Source organism: Thamnophis elegans, chromosome 13 (assembly GCF_009769535.1).
Source record: "Thamnophis elegans isolate rThaEle1 chromosome 13, rThaEle1.pri, whole genome shotgun sequence".
In the NCBI taxonomy this organism is placed as follows: Eukaryota; Metazoa; Chordata; class Lepidosauria; order Squamata; family Colubridae; genus Thamnophis; species Thamnophis elegans.
Window position 1 is genome coordinate 1,236,557 of NC_045553.1, and position 21,702 is coordinate 1,258,258.

Genomic DNA, 21,702 nt, shown 5'->3' on the forward strand with positions numbered 1-21,702 from the left:
GGGAGGGCCGAGGCGGCCATTTTGTTCGCCGATGCCGCTGCCGCCGCCGCCGTCGCCGTCGCCGGGGATGCTGCTGGGCTGCTGAGGCGGGTGCGCGATCGGCGCTGAGGGGAGAGAAAGAGAGAGAGAGAGAAGAAAGAGGGGGGCGAGAGGAGCGCGGTGGTAGGCGGAGGCGAAGGAGGCAAGCGCCGGCTCGGGAGCCGGGGGCGGCCCGCGGTGAAGGAGGAGGTGGAGGTTGAAGTCGACCCGGCGGGCTCCGGCTTGGCTCCTTCCCCAGCCGCGGAGAGGCGATGGCGGATATTGACAAGCTCAACATCGACAGCATCATCCAACGGCTGCTGGAGGGTGAGGAGGGGGCGGCTCTGGGGAGGGAGGGGGGCGGGAGGGGGGGAGGCATCTGCGCCCCCCCCTTTGGTAATAGTGGGAGGGGGAAGCGACCCCCCCCTCCCAGGATGCTCCGATTGGGGCCCCTTCCCCTTCAGGGGGGGGGGCAAGACCCCCTCCCCTTCTTTCGGCGGAAAGGGGGGGGGCGCTTTGAAGATGGACCCCCCCTCCCACAAATATACACCCCCTCCTCATTGCAGGCCGCCCCCCCCCCGCACGTTCTTCTCTCTCCTCCCCCCCCCTTGCCCGAAAATCGGGGTTCCCCTCCCAAAATCTGGGAAGGCCTTTGGATTGTGGGGAGGGGGCTGAAATCAAATCCTTGGACAAAGGAAGGCTGGGAAATGGGGGGGCGGGCGAGAAAAGGGCGCCAAGATCCCCCCCCCATTTTAAAGAGGGGTTTTTTTGGGGGGGTGAAGCGAAGGGATGCTCAATGGAGGGAAGGAGATACCTGGCAGGGAAGGTGAAATGTAGCCTTGTTTACCTGGGGAGGGGGGGGTAGCCTCTCTTTAATGTGTTTTATTTCCCCCCCCCCCCATTTTTATTATTGGGGGTGGATTTTTAAGGATGCCTGGTAAGAGGGTGGCAGGGGCTTGGCTGAGTGGATGTGGGGGGCAGGCAGTTAAAAGAGGCCTGAATCTTTGGCCCAAATAGGACGGGGAGGGGGAGAGAAAACGAGGCATTTGCGTGTGTCTCTCACACACACACAAACACACCGAGACATATAAATAATGAGACATACAAATAAACACAGGTGCCGTATGTAATTAATGAAAAACGCAGAGTCAGGGTGATGCAGGTCGGCCGTGCCTTGTTACCCATTAGAAGAAAATGGGGTCAAGGGGCAAATATATATTTTTTCTTTACCTTCGCCTTTGATTTCACTTCGCAAATAAGATCTATTTTGGAAAAACCTTTGTAGGTTCTCCTTTGCAGGGAAACGGGTTTACGTGTGCCCGGCTCTGGAGATTCCCAATCACCCAGGTTATGATTCTCCCCAAAGGTACCTTTTCCAAAAAGGCAATTGGACTTCCTTGGTTCCTTCCCCCCCCCCCCCACTTTAAAATGTTTCGCTTCTCCTCCAAGCAGCTTCTTCAGATCTGAATTGGAAAAGCATCCTCGGAATAAAAGAGTCTTTTAGTTGGGTTGCCGTTTGGCTTCTGTTGGGTTCCTGGGTTTTTGCAACAAAGTGGGAAGTTGTTAAATGTAATTTTATTCTGGTTCTGGCTGGATCTGATTGGAAGCCGGTGTGAGGATGGCCCAGTACTAACGTGTGAACACATAGATAACTTTGAACATTCTCTCTCAGCTCCAGAACCTTACTCAAGTTGTTCTTCTAAGAGGAGAAATACTAGGAGAAATATATGGGTTTGGGCTTCTAGGGTGAGATGCCACAAAGTAAACATAAATAAGGTGGGTGAGGTGAAAGTAGGCCCCTCTGCTGTGAAGGGAAAGCAGAAGAGTAGGAATGGAGGGTTTCTGAGGGTGTGTGTGTGTGTGTGTGTAGAATAAATATCCCTCTTTCCCCAGGATCCAAAAGCTGAAATTGCTGTGGTTTTGATCTCTGGTCCTGCAGTCCTTATCCCTGGGCTCCTTTGCTCAAGTGGTGAGAGGAAGGAAAGGAATTCTTCAGGAGGACTTGCATCCAAGATTTAGAGCCTCACCTTCCAAATTGCCCAAAGTTTTTGTACGAGATGTGTTTTATACTTGGAGGGTGGAAATCTTACAGGCCTTTCTAGTCTGCCCTTTCTTAGAATAGAAGCATAAGGAGTTTGCAGGCCTCTCTTTGTTTTGCCCTCTTTAACATAGGTGGAGTCTTGCTCGGAGGGAAGAGAGAGGTTGTTGGTTAGCCCAGTCTTCCTGACACTCCGTGATTGCCGGTCCAGGGAATTAGGAGGGCGTAAAAATGCTGCTTGTCCGCCTGTGCCCGTCTATTATGGCCATTAACTTTAAAAATAGGCCTGATTCTTTGAGCTGGAGTGAACATGTTGCTTGCAAACAAATTACAGACTTAATCCAAGCATTATGACATCAGTTTGACATTTTGACTACTCTAAACTCCGGGGCTGGGTTCCAGGTGGCTCCTCTCATCGGAACCATCTGACGGACTGGTCCAAGGGCTTTTCTGGGGCACCTCCAAGAGGCGATGTGTTCTGTACATTTGGGGCATTTGTCTCCAGTTTTTCGTTGCAGGAGGCTGGCCTTGGATTAAACTTGAGTTGGGTGAACAGACCTGATGACCAACATTCCTTCCAGCAATAAGCACAAATTAGAAGGCAGCTACTGGGTTGAGCCTCATCCGACTCCATTCTCGATTAATAACTCAGTTTGGGAGTTTAATTTCTAGCAAATGGATGTGTAAAATAATATGAACTGGGCCACCTATGTGCCTTTCACCAATCCTTCTCCTTTAGGTTTGCTGAAAGACCATTGCAAGAGAGTTAGCAATGCAAAAAAAGACTGGATTTATAAATTCAAGATGTTTGATATTAGCCTAGATAGAACTAACCCCCCCAAAATTCAAACCCTTCCAGTGTTATTAGAGGTGTTCTTGCATGCTTAGTAAAAATGGTTGTTTAATCATCTCTCTTCATTTGTTTAACAAATTTAAATTTCAGATGACAACAGCATGAGTTCAGTATAGATTAATTTTGGGCGTCCTTTAACGCAACATGAGTTTTAAATTGGCACATAACTTGGAGGGATTAAGCAGGGCATATTTACACCTCCATTATCTTCTATTAATAGAAATCTTATAGCTACTTAATGCTACATCTCTACTAATATAATTTAAATTATGCGGCAGAGGGATTTTAAAAAAAAAATTCTCTTGGAAGTGATTAGCTATAAAAGTATCTCATTTTCTTTTTTCCTTCTGCATCGGTCATTTCAATCCCAAACGTGAAAGATTTTGGGCTCTAAAATGCATTTATCGGCATTTTATTCTAAAATGCATCTCTCAGCATCTTAGAGAAGGAAGCTTCTCTAAGTTGTGTATTTTACCCCATTCTTCGAAGAGTTGCAATAAGATCTTGGGGCTTCGTTGTTGCTACAAAAAAGCTGCAAAGCTTTAGCTCTCCTGCTTCCTTTCAGATCCAAGAAGAGGGGAATGAAAGTGAGGCTTCATATCATTTCTGAACTTTGGAAGGGTGGCATTGCTATAAAATATAATTAGAACTGTCTGCATGCTCCAGTTCTCCATATTTGGTTAATGCAGGGAACTCAAACTTTCAACCCCACGAATACGATAAAAAGGAGGTAGTTTTGCGCTCAAAGCAGCCAGTTTAATTTCCATTTTATAGCTGGAAAAGCTACAAGCTCCCAGACAAACGTTAGTGGGCCTGTCCCAATGTAGATCTTCTGGCTTTAGGCAGGGCCTGCAGACTATTATAGATCTGTCTGATTAGATAGATACCTGGAAAGAAAATAGTGCGTTCAACCACCTATTTTGTATGACCAGAAAATCTTGTTATTTACTTGTTTATCAAGGCTAGTAGATGTTGAATAGCCTTTTATCTCAAAGCAACATATTTTAATCCCGTCTGGGCTTTTAACAACCCAGATGCAAGTGGGAAATTATAGGCTTCTTGTTAGAAGAACAGGCTTCCGTGCTTTTCTCACTCTTATCTTTCTAAAACTCTTATTTAACCACAGGTGACTAGTGCAGACTGCAAACTATTTTACCTGGTGGTCTTTGCAAAGGTGGACTTGGGTTTCCTTTTCCTTCTGCCATTAACGTGTGCAAGCCCCACGCGCCTGAACTCCCGCTTGAACAGGGGTTTGGACCAGAAGACCTCCAAGGTCCCTTCCAACTGTTACTGTGCTATTTCATGCTTCCTTTGCGGTGAAGGACTTTATGCTTTTCCCCCCTATTACGATTTTCAGGCCATAATTATAACTATGGCCTGAAAAATCGTAATGGGGGTGGGGGGAGCCTAAAGATGATGGTCACGGCGCTTTAGTGAACAATGGAAGCAAATTTAAGCCTGCGGAACGAATTGATTTTGGTTGTGCCATTTGTAATTAGTGCTGTTCACTAGTAGAATAGACTAGAATCACAGAGCTGGAAGGGACCTTGGAGGTCTTCTAGTCCAACCCCCTGCCTAGGCAGGAAGCCCCACACCACTTCAGACAAATGGATATCCAACATCTTCTTCAAGACTTCCAGCGTTGGAGTCCAAGAGCCGGCTATGTGCATGTCGGTGATAAATATTTTCCTCTGGAACAAATCACTAATCAGCCAGGTAGGTTGCATCAGGGGAGCAAAGCAGGTTTGGCTGGATTCTGCCTGCTGCCTCTACCCTTCTCTCCCTTTGCAGGGTAAACAAGTGGGGTTGTAATTAATGAACAGCTGCCATGTGAAAATACAGGTAGTCCTCGACTTACGGCCACAATTGAGCCCCAAAAAATCTCCATTGCTAAGTAAAAGATTTGTAAAGTGAGTTTGCGACCTTTCTTGCCATAGTCGTTAAGTGAATCACTGCTGTTATGAAGTTAAGAGCACGGTTGTGAAATGAATCTGCCTTCCCCATTTGAGTTTATGACTAGCAGGTCACAAAAGGCGGATCGCATGACCTCGGGATGCGGCGACCGTCATAAATATGAGCCAGTTGCCACACAGTTGAATTCTGATCATGTGACCTAATCACTTTTTTTTCAGTGCTGTAATTTTGAACGTTCACTAAATGAACTATTGGAAGTCGAGGAATACCAGTGTAGGTTTTGCCTTTAAAAAAAAGAAAAGAAAGACAACGGTGATCCTTTTAAGCGTGTCGATGTTTTTCTCTTGGCATGCAGACATGAAACGCTTGATTTCCTTCGAAGCCAGGCTGAGGGCACAGGACTGACCTGTGGAAAAGGTTGAAAGGTTTACCTCTGCCGACTGACACCCAGAGCCGGCTGTGCAACTGCAGTCTTCATGGCAGAGTTTCACTCGCTCAGCCAGCCAGCCGGTTGTGTCCCCGACCAACAGGCCATTTCGTTGCCTCCACCCCTCCTCTTCCTCTTCCCCAATTCCACATTCTGTGGCACTGCTTCGGTTCAGTCCTGGGTGGGCTACTCTGAAAATTATTTTAAAAATATCTGTTGTACTTCTGCAAATTTAATAGTTTCCTAAACCAACTACCCATTCATTCCTCCCTGGCTCTGTGCGGTATCATTTGTGTACTTACTCAGCACATCACATTATGCTGGGGAGAATTATAACTTAGAGATTTCCCCTCCCATCTGATAAATATAAGGTCGTCTGTTGTTTTCCATAGGCCATTGTTTTTCTCTGCTGTTTAAATGGTTATTAAATCAAGAGTGGTGTCCATGATTAACTCCTGTGTTGTCCCTCTCTTCGTCAAGGAAGCTGTGCCCTCCGCTAAGTTCAGAATATTTCTGAACTTTACAAGTGGGGGGGAAGGGGGGCCCTAAGAACGGATTTCTGTAGGATTTGCCTGGCAAAACAGATGTGCGATATTTTTACTCACATGAACTGGCACTAATTCAGGGCACGTGTTAAAATATTTGGAACAGACAAAGCTTAAGAGATTATTATAGGTTTGAAAGCCCCAATAAGCGAGGCTCACTTTCCAGTTTATGGGCTTCTCTGTCTATATCTTACCTATTTATCTCGCCTTTCGGTTCTCTTTTAAGTATCAAATGTTAGCTTGTGCTGTACTAGTTCAAAAGGAAAAAAAATGGAGAGAGAGAGAAGTAGGTAAGTTAATTCAGGGTACCACTTCTTGTACAGTGTTACATAAAGGTTACATAACAGCCACTAAAGGAAACAACACTCCGAAAGGAGGAATAAAGTGATGTAGGATTCCAGCTGAACCACTCAAGAGCATCTCTTGGCCTCACTTTTCTCTCTCTCTCTGTCCCTTTGATGTCGCCAGGTCGCCCAGCCCAGGAACTATTTATTTTTAGAGATAGCGGCTTGAAGAGGTTTTGCTCTGGACCATCTCTGTGACAATCCTGGCTCTGGGAGGCCTGTTTTCTATATCTCCAACATTAAAGCACTTCCTTTCTGAAAATTGTGAAGGGGGTTTGTAAAGAGCGAATCTTCCTCCTCTCCGCTTATTAGCAGTTCAGATGCTTTGGGTTTTTTTAAGGGAAACCAGCTCCTCTGGTAGAGTCAAAGCAACAGATGAGTGGTCAGCAATCTGGCACATTAGACATATTTGCAGGGATCTTGGAATGATGACAGCTGATAAGGATTTGCGCAAGCACATAAATTATGCCGTAGACAGTTGTGAGAACAGTTGTCATTTGGTCACGTTATAAATTAAAACTGTAGGTCCCCAATTCAACATACACTCCTTTCAGTCATCGTTTGCTTAACTTCCCCCTAAAGTTTGGTCTTTGGACTTCAGCATTTTAAGACGACTTATTCAACATTTCCTGCCTGGAAAGCTTATTCTGCATTAACACCCTTGACTTAATTCTAATGCTTAAGATTAAGGAATGCAAATTGCCCTGTTGATTTTTTTAAATGCAGTTATCTTGGATTGGTTTCTGTAGCTGTTTTGCTGTTAGATCCCTGGCAGTCCTGTGAAATACATTTCAGGTGACCTGCTTATAGCTTGGGAGCTGAATTGGGGGGGGGGAAATGATACAGGAATCCCTTCTGTCACAGAGCAGCCATGCTGCAATGCAGAAGGAAACGTTTCAGTGAGTTTATGCTTGGTTATGTGTGATAAGAATTTTCATTGCTCCTCCGGTATCTAATGCTACTGATAACACGACCATAAACTGCTAACCTGACTGACAGAATAAGCTAATTATAGGGCAAGTATGGGTCAGGTTGTGACCTATATTTCCGGAGAGAAATCGGCTGGAAATTTCAACCTGATTCTGATAAGGACTCAAAGCAAAAAGCTTGTTAAACGTAATCTTTGAGCTCTTCAGAACTGTCTGTACAAGTACTTTAAACTGTATTTTTTTCTTTGCTTGTTTTATGATATAAGGCACAGATGATGAGAGAGAAGATGTAAAATCTTGTAATCAAACTCTTGGAGAAGATAATCACAGAATCTCATTTGTTCCCTCTCTGCAAGCATGAAATAGGCATAAATTATGCAAATGAGGCAATTGGTCAGCAGGATTTCTTGATCCTTTGTTCTACTGATTATGCAAATCTAAGCTGCTACAATTCCCGTCAATATTTTTGAGAATTTTTACATACATTTAGAGAATATGGTTGACATCTTGAGAGAGGGTGTGCTATGACACATTGTGCACAGCTTCGGCTTCGACTATAGCTACGCTTGGACCAAGCACTTTTAAACTATGCCCACCTCCTGGAATGAACTCCACTCATTTTAATAATGCATTAGAATCTGTGTGTTAATAGCCACAATTATTCCGAGTGGCTATTTTGAATTTAATAAAAGTATGCATTCTTTTTAGAAGGTGCAACTGGAATAAACTGTAAGGTATACCGCATGTGTGGTGCCAATTGCCAAAAATACACACCAACAGCACAAAATAGAAGCTGGTAATGAAAACATAGCTATGCCTATCTCAAATGTTCCATCAGTGTGAAATAAATTGACACATGTAATTGAAGAAAGATTTGGGTGGGTGTGTCAAAATCCTCCCTCCTAATAAAAGTAATTGACTGGGCTTCTATGTATGTATGATGTGCTACAAATCACCCTATATATTTTTTCTACCTAGTGAGAGGATCCAAACCTGGTAAAAATGTCCAGCTTCAAGAGAATGAAATCAGAGGTTTGTGCTTGAAATCTCGCGAGATCTTCCTCAGTCAACCAATTCTGTTAGAACTTGAAGCACCGCTTAAAATATGTGGTAAGCGCCTTGTGTTGTTGTTTTTTAAATAATCATGATGCACAGAATTTGTTAGGTAATAACTTCAGGTGATGTATGTGAGGATGTTGGGTCTGTTAGAGAATCGCAGTTAGTAACCTCTTTCAGCCACGTTGACTGAGGATGAAACTGTCTTTGAACAGAGTTTCTGAAAGGAACTATTGGATGTAACCACAAGGAAACAAATTTCAGGAAGATAAATCAGTTTTTGATACACTGTTGAAGTCTGGTAGCTATTCTGAATATTTAAATAGTATATAATCCCTCTTACTTTGCCCATCCTTGTCATGTCCATCTGAGAGGGGGAAGTAGTTATTTCCTCTTTTTCAGAAATATTAGAGTAGACTTCTTAGATATAAAACTATGGGTGAAATTCACACTTTGATCTAATTTATCTTTAAAACCACAGCCGTAAATAATGTTCTAAGGTTTGGCAACATGGGGAAACTTGTTGAAAACCTGACTGAGGTTACTTTCCATAATGCTCTTACGTAACGCTCCTGTTAATCTGCATATTTAAAATATATTGCTGTGATGGACTCAGCTTTAGTTAGCCAAACTGCACTGAAAACCGCTTTCCTCTGCTTAAGGTGATATCCACGGACAATACTACGACCTCCTGCGGCTATTTGAATACGGTGGTTTTCCACCGGAGAGCAACTATCTGTTTCTTGGGGACTACGTTGACCGAGGGAAGCAGTCCTTAGAGACAATTTGCCTCTTGCTGGCCTACAAGATAAAATATCCAGAGAACTTTTTCCTCCTTAGAGGCAACCATGAATGTGCTAGCATTAATAGAATTTATGGCTTCTATGATGAATGTAAGTATGCGTGGGGGGGATGTGCCCTCATTTTGACTATGAAATCTATCCTTAGAGGGAATTGGGCGTTAGGAGGGTTGCAGAGTTAAGAGGCTCCTGGAGTAAGGGGAGCTGTCACGTCCTTGAGCTTTTGTATCACCTTGAAGGCCTCCTGTGGCAAAGGCAGAACATAAATCATGTGCCTTTCCGGCATGAACTCCAGCTTATTCTGTGTTTTTGTATCATCTTCCCTTTTGGTTAAAAGTTGTAGAGGGAGCCCTTGACTTCACAGATGGGGACCTGTTGAGCAAGGCTTAGGTTAAGTGAACTGTGCCCGATTTTCTTTTGCCACGGTTGTTAAGCAAATCACTGCAGGACCTGAGTGAATCACCCCATTGTGGAGCAAATCCACCTTCCCCATTAACTGTGCTTGCCAGAAGCTGTCGCAAAGGATGGTAATGTGGCCCAGTGGGACACTGCAACCGTTGTAAATATACACTGGTCGCCAAGCATTCTGTGGCAGTGGGGATGCTGCAGTGGTCATAAGTGCAAGGTCTGGTCATAAGTCCGTTTTTTCAGTTCCATTTTAACTTTGAACTAAACAAATGGTTGCAAGTCTATAGAGATCGAGCCAGTCTTGACTGAAGGCAGGCCAGATCAGGCCTAGGAGTAACTGCGAGGGATTCCCCTTAAACTACTCTTCTCTGTCACCCTTGATTTCGAAACGACTTCTTCATTGGCTTCTCCAGGTAAAAGAAGATACAACATCAAGCTGTGGAAAACCTTCACGGATTGCTTCAACTGCTTACCCATAGCAGCCATTGTGGACGAGAAAATATTTTGCTGCCACGGAGGTACGTGATTTTGGATGCTATCCTAGGCCTCGTAACTGATCAGAGTTCAATTTCAAGGCATGTTCAGAGACAAACTCAACATTTCATTCCTTAAACATAGCTAACTTATATGACGAGGGTTTTTTTTGGGGGGGGGAGACCAATTTATATTGGAAAGCCGTCTTAAAATTATTTAACAGACCCTCAATGATATATGAGATAAGTGTAGGTTACACAGACAGTTCCTGCTGCCTCTGTGGTATATAAATACTTGTGCTCAAATAGTCTTGCCTCTTGTGGGCCCTTCAAATGCTTGGCCTTGCCATTCCTGCCTTATAATCTAAACATCTGCAGGATGTTTTGAGGCAGAAACCTCAAGCTTGCAGTGTTGGAGGATGTGAGTAGGAGGCTACAGCCGAACAGATGTGTGTGTGAGAGAGAGAAACACATTTGGCTCAGCAAGGGCAGGGCGCCCTTTCATTTGAGATGACTGCGCTAAAGCAACGGGAGGTTTATTTGTTGAAACAGTTGATTTGGCCAAAGTGGTGATTCTCAGTTTGCTCTGGAAGGGGCTGGAAGTGTAGATACGTGCGACGTTACGCCGGGATCTTCCTGGCATTGGATCCAGGTTTAGTTTCATTTCAACTGCATCCGTTGAAATCGGTGCTACTCGTGACTTCAGTTTCCAAATGACGCTCCTAAATCCATTTGAAGTCTGAGTAAATCCGGATACGTTATCCAAGAAAGGGATTGTTTTTAATTTCTCATCTTCTGTCCTACCATGGTCCTGTATTGGGTCCCTTGATTGAGCATCACCTCTTAGATGAAGTTGGCCGGCTGCTCTTCCTCAGAACTGGAGGCGAAGCTGCCAGGGCAACCGTCTCATTCCCCATGTACTTCCGGCTAGTTTGCGTGGTGTTTGCGTTGTGCACCTCCCGAGTGAGCCAAATTCAAACCAGCTGCCGCTTAATCCTGCCCAGGCTTATCACCAGATCTCCAGTCCATGGAACAAATCCGGCGAATTATGCGGCCCACAGACGTGCCAGACCAAGGCCTCCTTTGTGACTTGCTGTGGTCTGATCCCGACAAGGATGTGCTTGGATGGGGCGAAAACGACCGAGGGGTCTCCTTCACATTTGGAGCCGAAGTGGTGGCAAAGTTCCTTCATAAACACGATTTGGACCTCATATGCAGAGCTCATCAGGTAGGCGAAGACCAGAAGGGTCTAGAAAACGTTCCCCTCTGCCCAGGGGTGGGATCCCAGCGCTTTGCACACGTGCTCCTTCCGGATTGCTGCTTTGGAAGGAAAACAGCTGAGGCACGCTAATCCAGTGGTTCCCAAACTTGGCAACTTTAAGACTTGTGGACTTCAACTCCCAGAATTCTCCAGCCAGCAGCTGGCTGGAGAATTCTGGGAGTTGAAGTCCACAAGTCTTAAAGTTGCCAAGTTGGGAACCACTGCGCTAATCCATCCTGCCCGACGACTCAGCTGAGAAGCTAAAGGTCGGTAAAGCGCAGGGGCATATGGGCGGGCCCAGTTGATCGTAGGAGCGAACTGGTTCGCTCCCTGCTGATTGTCGGAGCTTCCTGTTTGGGGGCGAGCTGGTGGAATCCCGCTTCTGCCCCTAGCATCCAAGTAGCTGCTTGGTTTTAGGAATTCTTGGCCTTCTCTCCCTGGCTGGAGTGAGAGAGGACTTCTCCCGATTGGATTTAGAAATAGGCTCCCAAGTAGGAAAGCACAGCCACAGCAAATGTAAACCGAGAATCCGCTGGCTTTTTCTAACCCTGCCTAAAACATCCCATATGTGTGTAGAGCACAGTAGCCAGGGCCATTTTTGGCACTTGTTGGCAGCTCGTGTTATCCCTTCGTTGGGACATAACGGCTGCGGTGCCTGGCGCTGTGGCCGCTTCAGTCAGAGCCTGCATGTCCACAGCGCTTGCATTTCCACAGCAAACGGAACCTTTGACAGACTTCCAACAAAGGAGCATCCTTCATTTCCCCTGAAACGACTTTCTGCTTTTCTGCCTTTTCCCCATCCTGCCGGCACCAACGCCGCTGTTTTTTTCCCTTTACAGGTAGTTGAAGATGGATACGAATTCTTTGCAAAAAGGCAGCTGGTAACTCTGTTTTCTGCCCCCAATTACTGTGGGGAGTTTGACAATGCAGGTGCTATGATGAGTGTGGATGAGACTCTAATGTGCTCCTTTCAGGTAAAGTATCTTCGAAGGCCCGGGGGCTTCCCTTACCTTACATTTCTGTGGTTTGTTCAGTGACGGTTTCCTTCCCGTCAACCTTCCGAGCATTAGCCAGTTGCTCCATGCTGAGCCATACTAGATCCAGGGCAGCTTTAATAGATTGACCTGCGCCTGCCTCCTCCTGAGAATCCTTTCTCTCCCCACTGCTGTCTGAAGGCACCTGTGGAGAGGAGGAAGTGGGGTCATTGCAAGATGTGGGGGGAACATCACAACTGCATCGGAGGTCAGGTTCGTTGGGCTGGTCTCGGAAGCCCAAACTGCTCCTGGCCTGGGATATCCTCCAGCACCGGCTCTCGCCTGTCCTCTCAACCAAGCCATGGCTCAGGAATTCTGGGAGTTGAAGTCCACGGGTCGTAAAGGGGCTTATGGGATTGGGAGGAAAGGCATGATCTCTTCAGACAGAGACATAGAGGAAGATGTGATCCTAACCCTCCGCTCTGGGTCTTGGGCGGAGTCATTCAGCCCCATCTTCCCAGGTTTGAGCAGAGCAGTGTAACTCTACCTGTGTGGTTTCCTTGTAGTAGTTTCCCCTGCAGATCCTGAATCACTAAACCAGCCAATTGTCATTCCAGATCTTGAAGCCTGCGGAGAAGAAGAAGCCCAACGCCAGCCGGCCCGTAACGCCACCCAGGGGTATGATCACAAAACAAGCCAAGAAATAGGCCCCCCTTGGGCCCTCCCGGTTGGGACTTGTACCATAGTATATAATCTTCTTTTTTTTAAAAAAAAAAACGAAAAGCAAACAAAACGAACCGGTAAATGTGTATCCATCCGCTTGCTAAGACTAGACTTAAATGTGTTGTGGTTTTCCTTTCCGATTCATTTTGACGGATGGCATTTGCTGGATGTAGCAGCAAATGGGACTTTTCTCCCTTCTCAAGAAGAGGTTTTTTTAAAAAAAAAACCAACCCCAAAACTTCGGTCTTTGGAAAGAGAGGAAAAAAAAAACCACAACACTCCCTTTTTTTTGTTCTTGATGTTCCGGCTGTACACTTCACAGCGCCTCTCCTGCCATTCTGGGTAATTGTGCAACCGACTCCGACCAGGCGATGTGCAATGCCTGTCTTTGTTTTAGGAGCCAAGGAGGCACCAGCGTGCCGCGAGACTTAGGAAACTTTGTATGACTGTCAAATTGCGTGTACCGTCGATGACGATTCACTTGTAGATCGCTTTTGTTTCTAAAGCGTTTGCATTTCCTTGTCCTGTACCCGAGTCCCCGTTGTCGGCTTTTTCAACCCACCCTCAGAACTTTTCGCCAGCTTCACTAGTATGATGCCTGTTTTAATTGCAGCGCCCTAACCCCCCCCCTCCTGTATACTTTGAAATCACGATTTCTAAAAGCCATGATTTAGATATTTGTGTCTCTGTAAAATTAAGTTGTGCAGGGATTAAGGCCAGTCAGCAAGGCCCCTAGAGATGCACCGGTGTCTTAAGCTGGATTTTTTCCTCTGCAGGAAGGACGACTTGAACTAGCAGAGTAAAGCTTGTGAGCAGCTGAAGTACAGGATTAAAGACTTTTGATACTCCCCTTATATTCAGTGTCGAAGCGTGCTGCTGTGCTCGTTTAGCCAGTTCAGAAAGTTGTAACATGTGAAGAGACTTGCCTGAGAATTAGAATTAACTTTAGGTTTTGTTTTATTTGCATCTTGGAGACTTGCTACCTACAAAGCTTAGAAAACAACCAACTGCAGCAGTGAACCCGCGTTCACCTGTTTCGATGACTCACAGTTTCTTGTGGTTTTTTTTCGTTTTGTTTCTAAAGAAAAACCTGTACTCTTTTTAAACAGATGACAGTGTACAATACAAATGTGGTAAATGCCTATTAAATGAGTAACTTGTTAATTTTCGTGGCTTTGGGGTTTTTTCAGCATCGCATTTATGAAAAAATCACTTGAAACATAATAATCATAATCAATATATTAATATAATAATATATTATTATATAGCCAAAATCGAAAAATCCTCTGATGATGCCAAATGCAGACTTTGCAAAGAAGCTGATGAAACTGTTGATCACATACTCAGCTGCTGTAAAAAAATCACGCAGACTGATTATAAATTGCGGCACAATTCAGTAGCACAAATGATCCATGGGAATTTGTGCAAAAATTATAATATTAAAACAGCAACAAACTGGTGGGAACATCAGCCTGAAAAAGTCACCGAAAATCAGATGGTCAAGATCTTGTGGGATTTCCGTATACAAACCGACAAAATACTGGCGCATAATACACCAGACATCACACTGGTTGAGAAAAATAAGGTCACAATCATAGACATCGCAATACCAGGTGATAGCAGGGGTCGCCGAGAAGGAACGTGAAAAAATTGCAAAATACCAGGACTTAAAAAATCGAAATTCAATGACTATGGCACAAACCAGCAGTGGTAATTCCAGTGGTAATCGGCACACTGGGTGCTATTCCAAAAGCACTGGAATTACATTTAAAACAGTTAAAAATTGACAAAATCGCCATCAGTCAAATGCAAAAAGCCGCACTGCTTGGATCTGCACGCATATTACGAAAATACGTTACGACGTCCTAGGCCCCTGGGTGGGGCCCGACTAGTAGCCAATGCCAAATCCGGTGAAAAAACTGGCCGCTGTGATACAATTCTGTTGTTGCAATAATCATCATCAACATCCTCGTACATCTTAAGAAGGTACTTGATTGATACCTAGGGCCCATTGATACCCATTATCATAGGGCACCATGTCCAAGAATTTGCAAACGCTTCCTGCAATAACACCAATGGAACTGCAAAAAAACTGTGCTGCTCGGAACATCGTATATTTTAAGAAGGTCCTTGGCTGATACCTAGGGCGCTGGCAGCAAACCGTATCAACTATTGGCACCAGTCAATGGTATTTGTGGCACATTTTTAAAACGTTCAGTTAACTGAGTTTCATGTTGAATGAATAAAAGTTTATAATACATCCTATCTAATGGTGAAAACTTAGTAAAGAGAGCCTCAAGAAGCGCTCCGGCATTTTTCTCGTAGGATCAGTAAATTCGGGGCTCTGAGATTTTGGGTGTTTGATGGAAGGCCACCCCTGGCCTTCTCTGATCGAGAGGTGATCATCCCCGTGGAGAAAGCTGTCCACTTCTGGGAGCACAATGACACCACTGGCAGGTGAAGTGTTGGGTGGGCAGAAGACTCCTCTGGTGTCCCATGGGGGGGGAGGCCTCCTCCTTATCCTCAAAAACGTGATCTCGCAAGAAGTGGAGGGCTACCCATCCTGGAGCAAGCCAGCAGAGACCATGCCCTTCCCACCCCCTTAAATTGGGTGGGGCAGAAGCAGCAAGGGTGGCCTTGCAGAAGGCGCCACCAGGAGGGGCTCAGGTCCCATGCATTTACTAACGCTTTACTCAAAAGACTTCTTGGCTCCCAAAAGAAAGCGGGGGGGGGGGGGAAGGAGGGGGGGGAGGTTTCTCTGCAGTCACAGATCAAGGCATCGCAGCTCGGGGTCCTTAACTGAAGCAGCACCCCCGGCTTAGATGGGGGGTGGGTGGCTGGGGGCGTTGAAGACGCAAATCCGGCCAAATTCCAAAGGCGACCTTTTGGCCGAGATGTTCCCCCGGCCTGGCTGCGCACTCGGCAGGCAGCGGAGCCTGGAAATCGGCGGCTTCCCCGCGCATCGCCCCCGGTGGGAAGCCGGGCGGAGCCCCTTCCCCGATCCCCCGCCGGCTGCGCGGAAGAGCCCGGCCGCCGCGGGGAGAGGCGCCCTCCGGCCAGCCCGCCTCCTCCTCCTCCTCCTCCTGCATCCAGAGGCGCCAAGGGGCGGGGAAGGTGGAAGGGGAGGCGGCGGCCCTCCAACCCGCCCAGGCTGGCCAAGCGGCTCGTGGCCCCGCACGGTACGGCAAAAGGGGGGAAGGGAGGGAGGAGAGAGGGAGCCCCCAAGGCCGCCCACCCTCCAGGGCAGGGGAGTCCAGGCGGGGACCCTCGCCCATTGCGTGGCCGACGCCAGCAGCCCCTTCGTCCTCCTTGCAGTCCCGGGACGACGCTGGGAGCCGGGCCTCCCCAGGTTTGTTTTTGGCGGGGGTCTGTTTCCAGCCCTGGAGACGTGGAGCGCGGGTGGGGTGGGGTCTCCGCCATCACTTAGCAGCTCGGGCGCCCGGAACCTCCTCGGCTCAGCTGAGCCGGACGGGCCGAGAGGCGCTTGTAAGCTCGCCTGGAAGCGGCCGATGCGGGCTCGGAGGTGGGGACGAGGGGGAAGGAGGGAGCAGCTGGCAGGATCGGCGGGTGGATGGAGCTTGGCCATCCCAAGAGCTAACCAGGGTTAGGGGTCGCCAAAGTTGGCAGCCTTCACATTTGGGTTTCAACGCCCAAGAATCCCCCAGCCAGCCCTCGGCTCTGCCTCCTTAGAGCAATGTTTCTCAACCCTGGGGACTTTAAGTCCTGTGGACTTCAACTCCAGAATCCCCCAGCCAGCATAGCTGGCTGGGGAATTCTGGGAGTTGAAGTCCACAGGACTTAAAGTCGCCAAGGTTGAGAAACACTGCCTTAGAGCAGTGGGCTTAGAAGGGGTCAATCCAGCCAGGGTGGGTTTTACACATGGGGGTAATCCTAGCCCAGCCCAGCTGGCTGGGGAATTCTGGGAGTTGAAGTCCACCAGTTGCCCAATTTGGAGGCCCCTATGCTCTAGTGGGACATGGTGGCTCAGTGGCTAAGCTTGTCGACCAGAAAGGTTCGGTGGTTCGAACCCCTAGCGCCGCGTAATGGAGTGAGCTCCCGTGACTCGTCCCAGCTTCTGCCAACCTAGCAGTTCGAAAGCAGGTAAAAAATGCAAGTAGAAAAACAGGAACCACCTTTGGTGGGAAGGGAACAGCATTCGATGCGGCGTCGGGAGTTGTGTCATGCCGGCCACATGACTGCAGAGATGTCTTTCGGACAGCACTGGCTCTTTGGCTTTGAAACGGAGATGAGCACCGCCCCCTAGAGTCAGGAACGACTAGCACATATGTGCAAGGGGAACATTTACCTTTATACTCTAATGGACCCAGGTTACCCCAGTGACTTCCACTGCAGACAACCGTTGTTCTCAAGAAATGTAAATTTGTGGCTAAACGTCACGAAATAAAAATAACCCTCCCCAGAGAGGAAAAAGCCCCCACAAAATTTGTTTTTCAAATGAGAAAAAGAGGAACTTTTTTTTCCAGTATTAATAAAGAGTTTAAAAAGCTTGGCTTTTTAACTGTGGAAGGAAGGGCCTTTCACTTGAAAAAGAAATTTGAAATGCAGAAACTAGAGAAGGAAGCTGGGCGATTATTTAAAGATGTCGATATAAATGACCTCCAACAGGATGTTAGCAGAAGTATGAAACAAGAGTTGACAGGACTTTAAGGCCTGGAAATGTTGCCAAAAAGTGGAATCTTTTGTCATGTGTGGCTTTTGATAACGTGAGTTATGTTGAGACAAAACACACAAAAAAGGGGGAAGAATTTGGACTTTGAAGAAGGGCTGAAAGCATTAAAACAGAGACATTTTAACTGAGGATGTGGGGACAGGCAGACAGGTTTCTGGGCAAGCAATAGCCCCCCCATTCCAATTACAGAAATATAAGGAAGGTTGTTGGGGAGGAGGGGGGGGTCTTCTAGATCCTAGAAAAGTTGTGAAAGTTCTTAAAAGGAGGAGTGGGCGGATTGCAAGAAAAGTAAATCAATCCCTTGAGTTGCTTGTAGGGGAAGACAGAGAATATTTAACTAAGGCAGATTTTTCTGCAAGCTTCGGTGAATTTCCTAGGCGAAAGTCCAAAATTGGGGGATTCTGGAAGGTGGAGGTGCCAGGTTGGGAAGGCAGCACAGCGTAGTGAGGTGTACGATTAGCGGTTTGCTTGGGTTTGACAGAGAGTTGTGGCCTATTCAACAAATTGTGGTTAAACCGGGAAGCCTCCCCCTTTTTAGCGTCGTAGGAGTTGTTGAAAGAAATGTCCTTCTGGGTTCAGCTCCAAGTGGGGAAAAAAAGACACTGGAGACATGGAGGCTGCTTGGAAAGATGGTTTAATGGTGGACAGGGCACACGGCTTGAGCCCCGAACAGAAAAGGGGATCAGATGCTTCAATGTTGGTGGAGAAGAAGAGAAGGGCTGAAGGAGGGGCTTGCTAGGCTTTTTATACCTGTTCAGTCCCGCCTCTCTGTTTCCTGTTCCTGTGTAAGAAATGTATTCTGACTGGTTGTCAGACTCCCATGGTGCCATGCAGGGGGCTACTCTCTAGGCTGTGATGAGTTCTCAGTTGCCTTGTGGTCAGTTGAGTATATCCCTTCCCCCTACAGCTGCAGTGAGGAGAAGTCTTTATTATGTAAAGTGGGCTAGCCGGGCCATCTTAATGGCCCATTAGCTGGGGATGGGCAGAAAGCTCAGGCAACTATTCTGTCTTTTGAAACATGTTTCTTTTCACATCCAGAGAAATATTCTGCCTTTTCAATATTTCCTAGGATATTTCATTTTTCTGGGAGAAGGCTGGATGATAACTTCCCACAGAGTAGAGCAGATCTGCCTCTCTTCCCAGGTGGATGAAAGATGGCTTATGCGAAAGCTCAAGAGTCTTCCTTGAAAGTGAAGTCCAGGTTTCCCAGACAGGTGTTCAGGTGAAACATTCATTATTTCATGTCTGGAACGGTTCCTTCTTTATAGTTTGGATGGGGTTAATCTTCAGCTCTCCAAGAAAGCAAACCACAGACCAGAATAGGAGCTTTTAAAGCCCAGGAGACCTTGAGGTTCTCCTCTCAGCTATGCCCCCCGTCTTCTTCCATGGGGTTTAGGTCATCATTGGAGACTCCTGGAGTAGAAAACGAAGCAACACTTGTATTCTGAGTTAAGTACCGCTGTCAGGAGCCATTGGTTTTAGTAACCCATGATTGATGTCTCAGGATGGGTCTTGAACTCAACCAACTTTGGGTTTAGTCAAGAAACAGGTATTACTTTCCTTTCTTGGAGCCGTCTATTTTAAGGGCTGCTATAAATAGGTGAAATCCTGATTTCCAAGGCTGAGCTCAGAACGGCTTTCTCTTTTACAACCTTTACTATAAATTGTTCGACAGGATTGCGGATTGTGTAAGCGTGTAACCCTGAGCTGATGTTCCCACACCCATCGGTTTAGCCCAACACGTTCAGTCCGGGGTGAGGGAGAGCAGGGTCCACTGTAGCGAAGCAAAGTATGCGCTGTTTGTTTGGGGAGAAACACCGTGCTTAAAAAAATATTTAAAATAGACCGCTATCGTTTTGCAATAACCTTGAGCATTTCAAGAGAATTCCTTGTGGTTTCCGTAAACCACACGCTGTTCCCCCCCAGGCCCTGAGGAGAGGGAGGCTGTTTGTTGCTAGACAATATTCAACGATAACCCCTTCTGGGCAGCAAATATAAGGTTGTAAATCCTGATTAGATCAGATTAGGTCAGAGAGCTTTTGCATAGTCATGCAAACTTGTTCTTCCAATTACCTGGAAGCTGTTTGCAAAGAGGACCATAAACCAGCAATGGCTGGTATTTATTTGGCCGCTATGGTATACCATAAACACAGCAGACATCTGTGCCAGCTACTTCCCTCAACGGAGCCCACTCCGGTGGCCTAAAGCCAATGCTGCACTCTGGGCAAGTCCTTGCCCCTCCTGGTGGGTCTTCCTTCTGCAGGGAGCTGATGCCATCTCAGCCAAGGACAAGGAGAACTGTCCTGGCCATGGTTTGTACCCACAACAAACACGGGTGGGGGGAGCAATGGCTCTTCTCTTAAGGGCAGCGGTTGGCTAACCCCTCCTGGGTGGGCTTTCCCCTCCTCCGCCTCTCCTTTATCATCAGAAAAGATTGCGACAGAAATGTCTTATGCAAAATAACACAAACAGGAAACGTGGGGGTTTTTTTTTTTGTTCTTCTTTGCCTCTCCTATAAGCCAGCAAAAGTCTCTTTAGCACGGCAGGGCAGCCTCTCTCCCAGGCGGGCTTTGTGGGGATCCTCTTGCCTTCAGTTCCTTGGCAGGGAGAGGCAGGCTCAGTGGGCGGAGAAGGAGAGCTTGGACACGGTAAGAGAGAGGAGAGAGAGACGATCTTGGGGGTGCTCCGAGGCTCAGGACTGGTGTGGTTTTGTGTCGTAATTCTCTTCTTCTTCAAGGTAGCCTTTCCGCCTGCTTCCCTTGTTTTATTTCTCCTCGCAGCGTCTCGTAGGAAAGATTAGTTTCTTAACCCTTTTTTTTTTTAAACATAACTCCTGGGCTTTTGCTGGGCGCCCTTCTTGGGTAACAAATGGATGCTTCATTGAGTGCTCCTAGTAGGAAAAGGATGGAAGGGTAGAGTATGAATTAGGGAAGTAGCAAATTTCCTGGTGATGATGATTTGCTAAAATTGTCTGGCCGTCAAGTGACTGAGTTGCTTGATTGAGTAGCGCCTGGGCTGTTGTTATCTACTGGGGAGGCGCCTTACATTGAGTAGGATCTGGACTCGGTCCCCTAAATCGGGACTCCATCAACTTGTGAATTTCAACTCTCAGAATTGATCCCCATGCTGGCTGTGGAAGTCTTAAAGTTGGCGAGTCCGGAGGCCCTTGAAAAAATGATCACTCTTAGGCACATTCCCTTTTCTCTTTTTACCTGCCCGTGAATGTCTCCGAGGAAGGTGATTTTGACCAAGCCTTGACTTAACCAAGATCTGCTCCTGCAGCTGTTCTCCGAGGCGCTGTCCCGTTGAGCGACCACCATGTCGATGTATCTGAACACTTCACGGTGGTGGGAGACGACACTGCCCAGTGGAACAACGACTACAAGAAATGGAAGGAGGAAAGACCGAAGGAAGGAGAAGGGAAGCCGCCGGAGGTCACGGTTAAAGTTGAATCGGCGCCCAGGCGCCCAACCTTCCGAGAGGTTATGAAAAGGCTCTTCGAATCCCACAAGTTTCCAGGTATGGATGCGGAAGCTTCAGGCGCCTGCCGCCCTGGGCTCTCTTATCCGAGTTCAGGTCCCCCAAGCCCAACGATACGGATAATCTTGGGTACCACCTTGTCGCTTGGTTGATACATATGCTGGGTTCCTCCATGTGGTCTTAATCATGGGTTTTGGTCCATCTTCACTTGCTCAGAATTGCACTGTCAGTCACTGACCGTAATGTCCAAATCCCAGGTATGGTTTGTGCCACATCTTTGGCCAACACCAAAGAAATGACTTCCTGCTATAACTAGCATTGTGAACTTAGCCAGTCCTGGTTTATTTAGCAAACCACAGGAGTAAACCATGGCATTCCGTGGTTCTGCGCACATTTTCTAGCGAGTTAATCATCGTGGGGTGCTTTCTGCTTTCTGAGCTTGGTGGATTTCTGTAGTTGTTTCGTTACCAAACTAGGTACATCATCAAAAGAGCCGAGGTGGCGCAGTGGTTAGAGTGCTGTACTTCAGCCACTTCAGCTGACTGTTATCTGCAGTTTGGCGGTTCAAATCTCACCGGCTCAGGGTTGACTCAGCCTTCCATCCTTCCGAGGTGGGTGAAATGAGGACCCGGATTATGTTGGGGGCGATATGCTGACTCGTAAACCCTATGAAAGCCTATGAACGGTATATAAGTCTAACTGCTATTGCTATTGCTATCAGTGCGGGTAGGGAGTGGGGTTTGGTCTCATTCATACACAAGTGGTTTGC

The 21,702-nt window shown here is 46.9% G+C and overlaps 1 protein-coding gene across 2 annotated transcripts; it reads left to right on the forward strand.

The window, feature by feature from the left end:
• LOC116516813 (serine/threonine-protein phosphatase PP1-gamma catalytic subunit A) lies at positions 1-13,755 on the forward strand. 2 transcript variants are annotated; one of them, XM_032229440.1, is made up of 8 exons: positions 1-345; positions 8,047-8,178; positions 8,787-9,017; positions 9,746-9,850; positions 10,810-11,033; positions 11,906-12,040; positions 12,658-12,718; positions 13,540-13,755. In XM_032229440.1, exons 1-8 carry the CDS (start codon positions 291-293, stop codon positions 13,551-13,553), a joined length of 957 nt encoding a protein of 318 aa, XP_032085331.1. In that variant the 5' UTR covers positions 1-290; the 3' UTR covers positions 13,554-13,755. The 2 variants fall into 2 exon arrangements, with proteins under 2 accessions (XP_032085331.1, XP_032085330.1); XM_032229439.1 differs by lacking the exon at positions 13,540-13,755 and having other exon boundaries at positions 12,658-12,976.
• Positions 13,756-21,702: the final 7,947 nt, after the last annotated feature.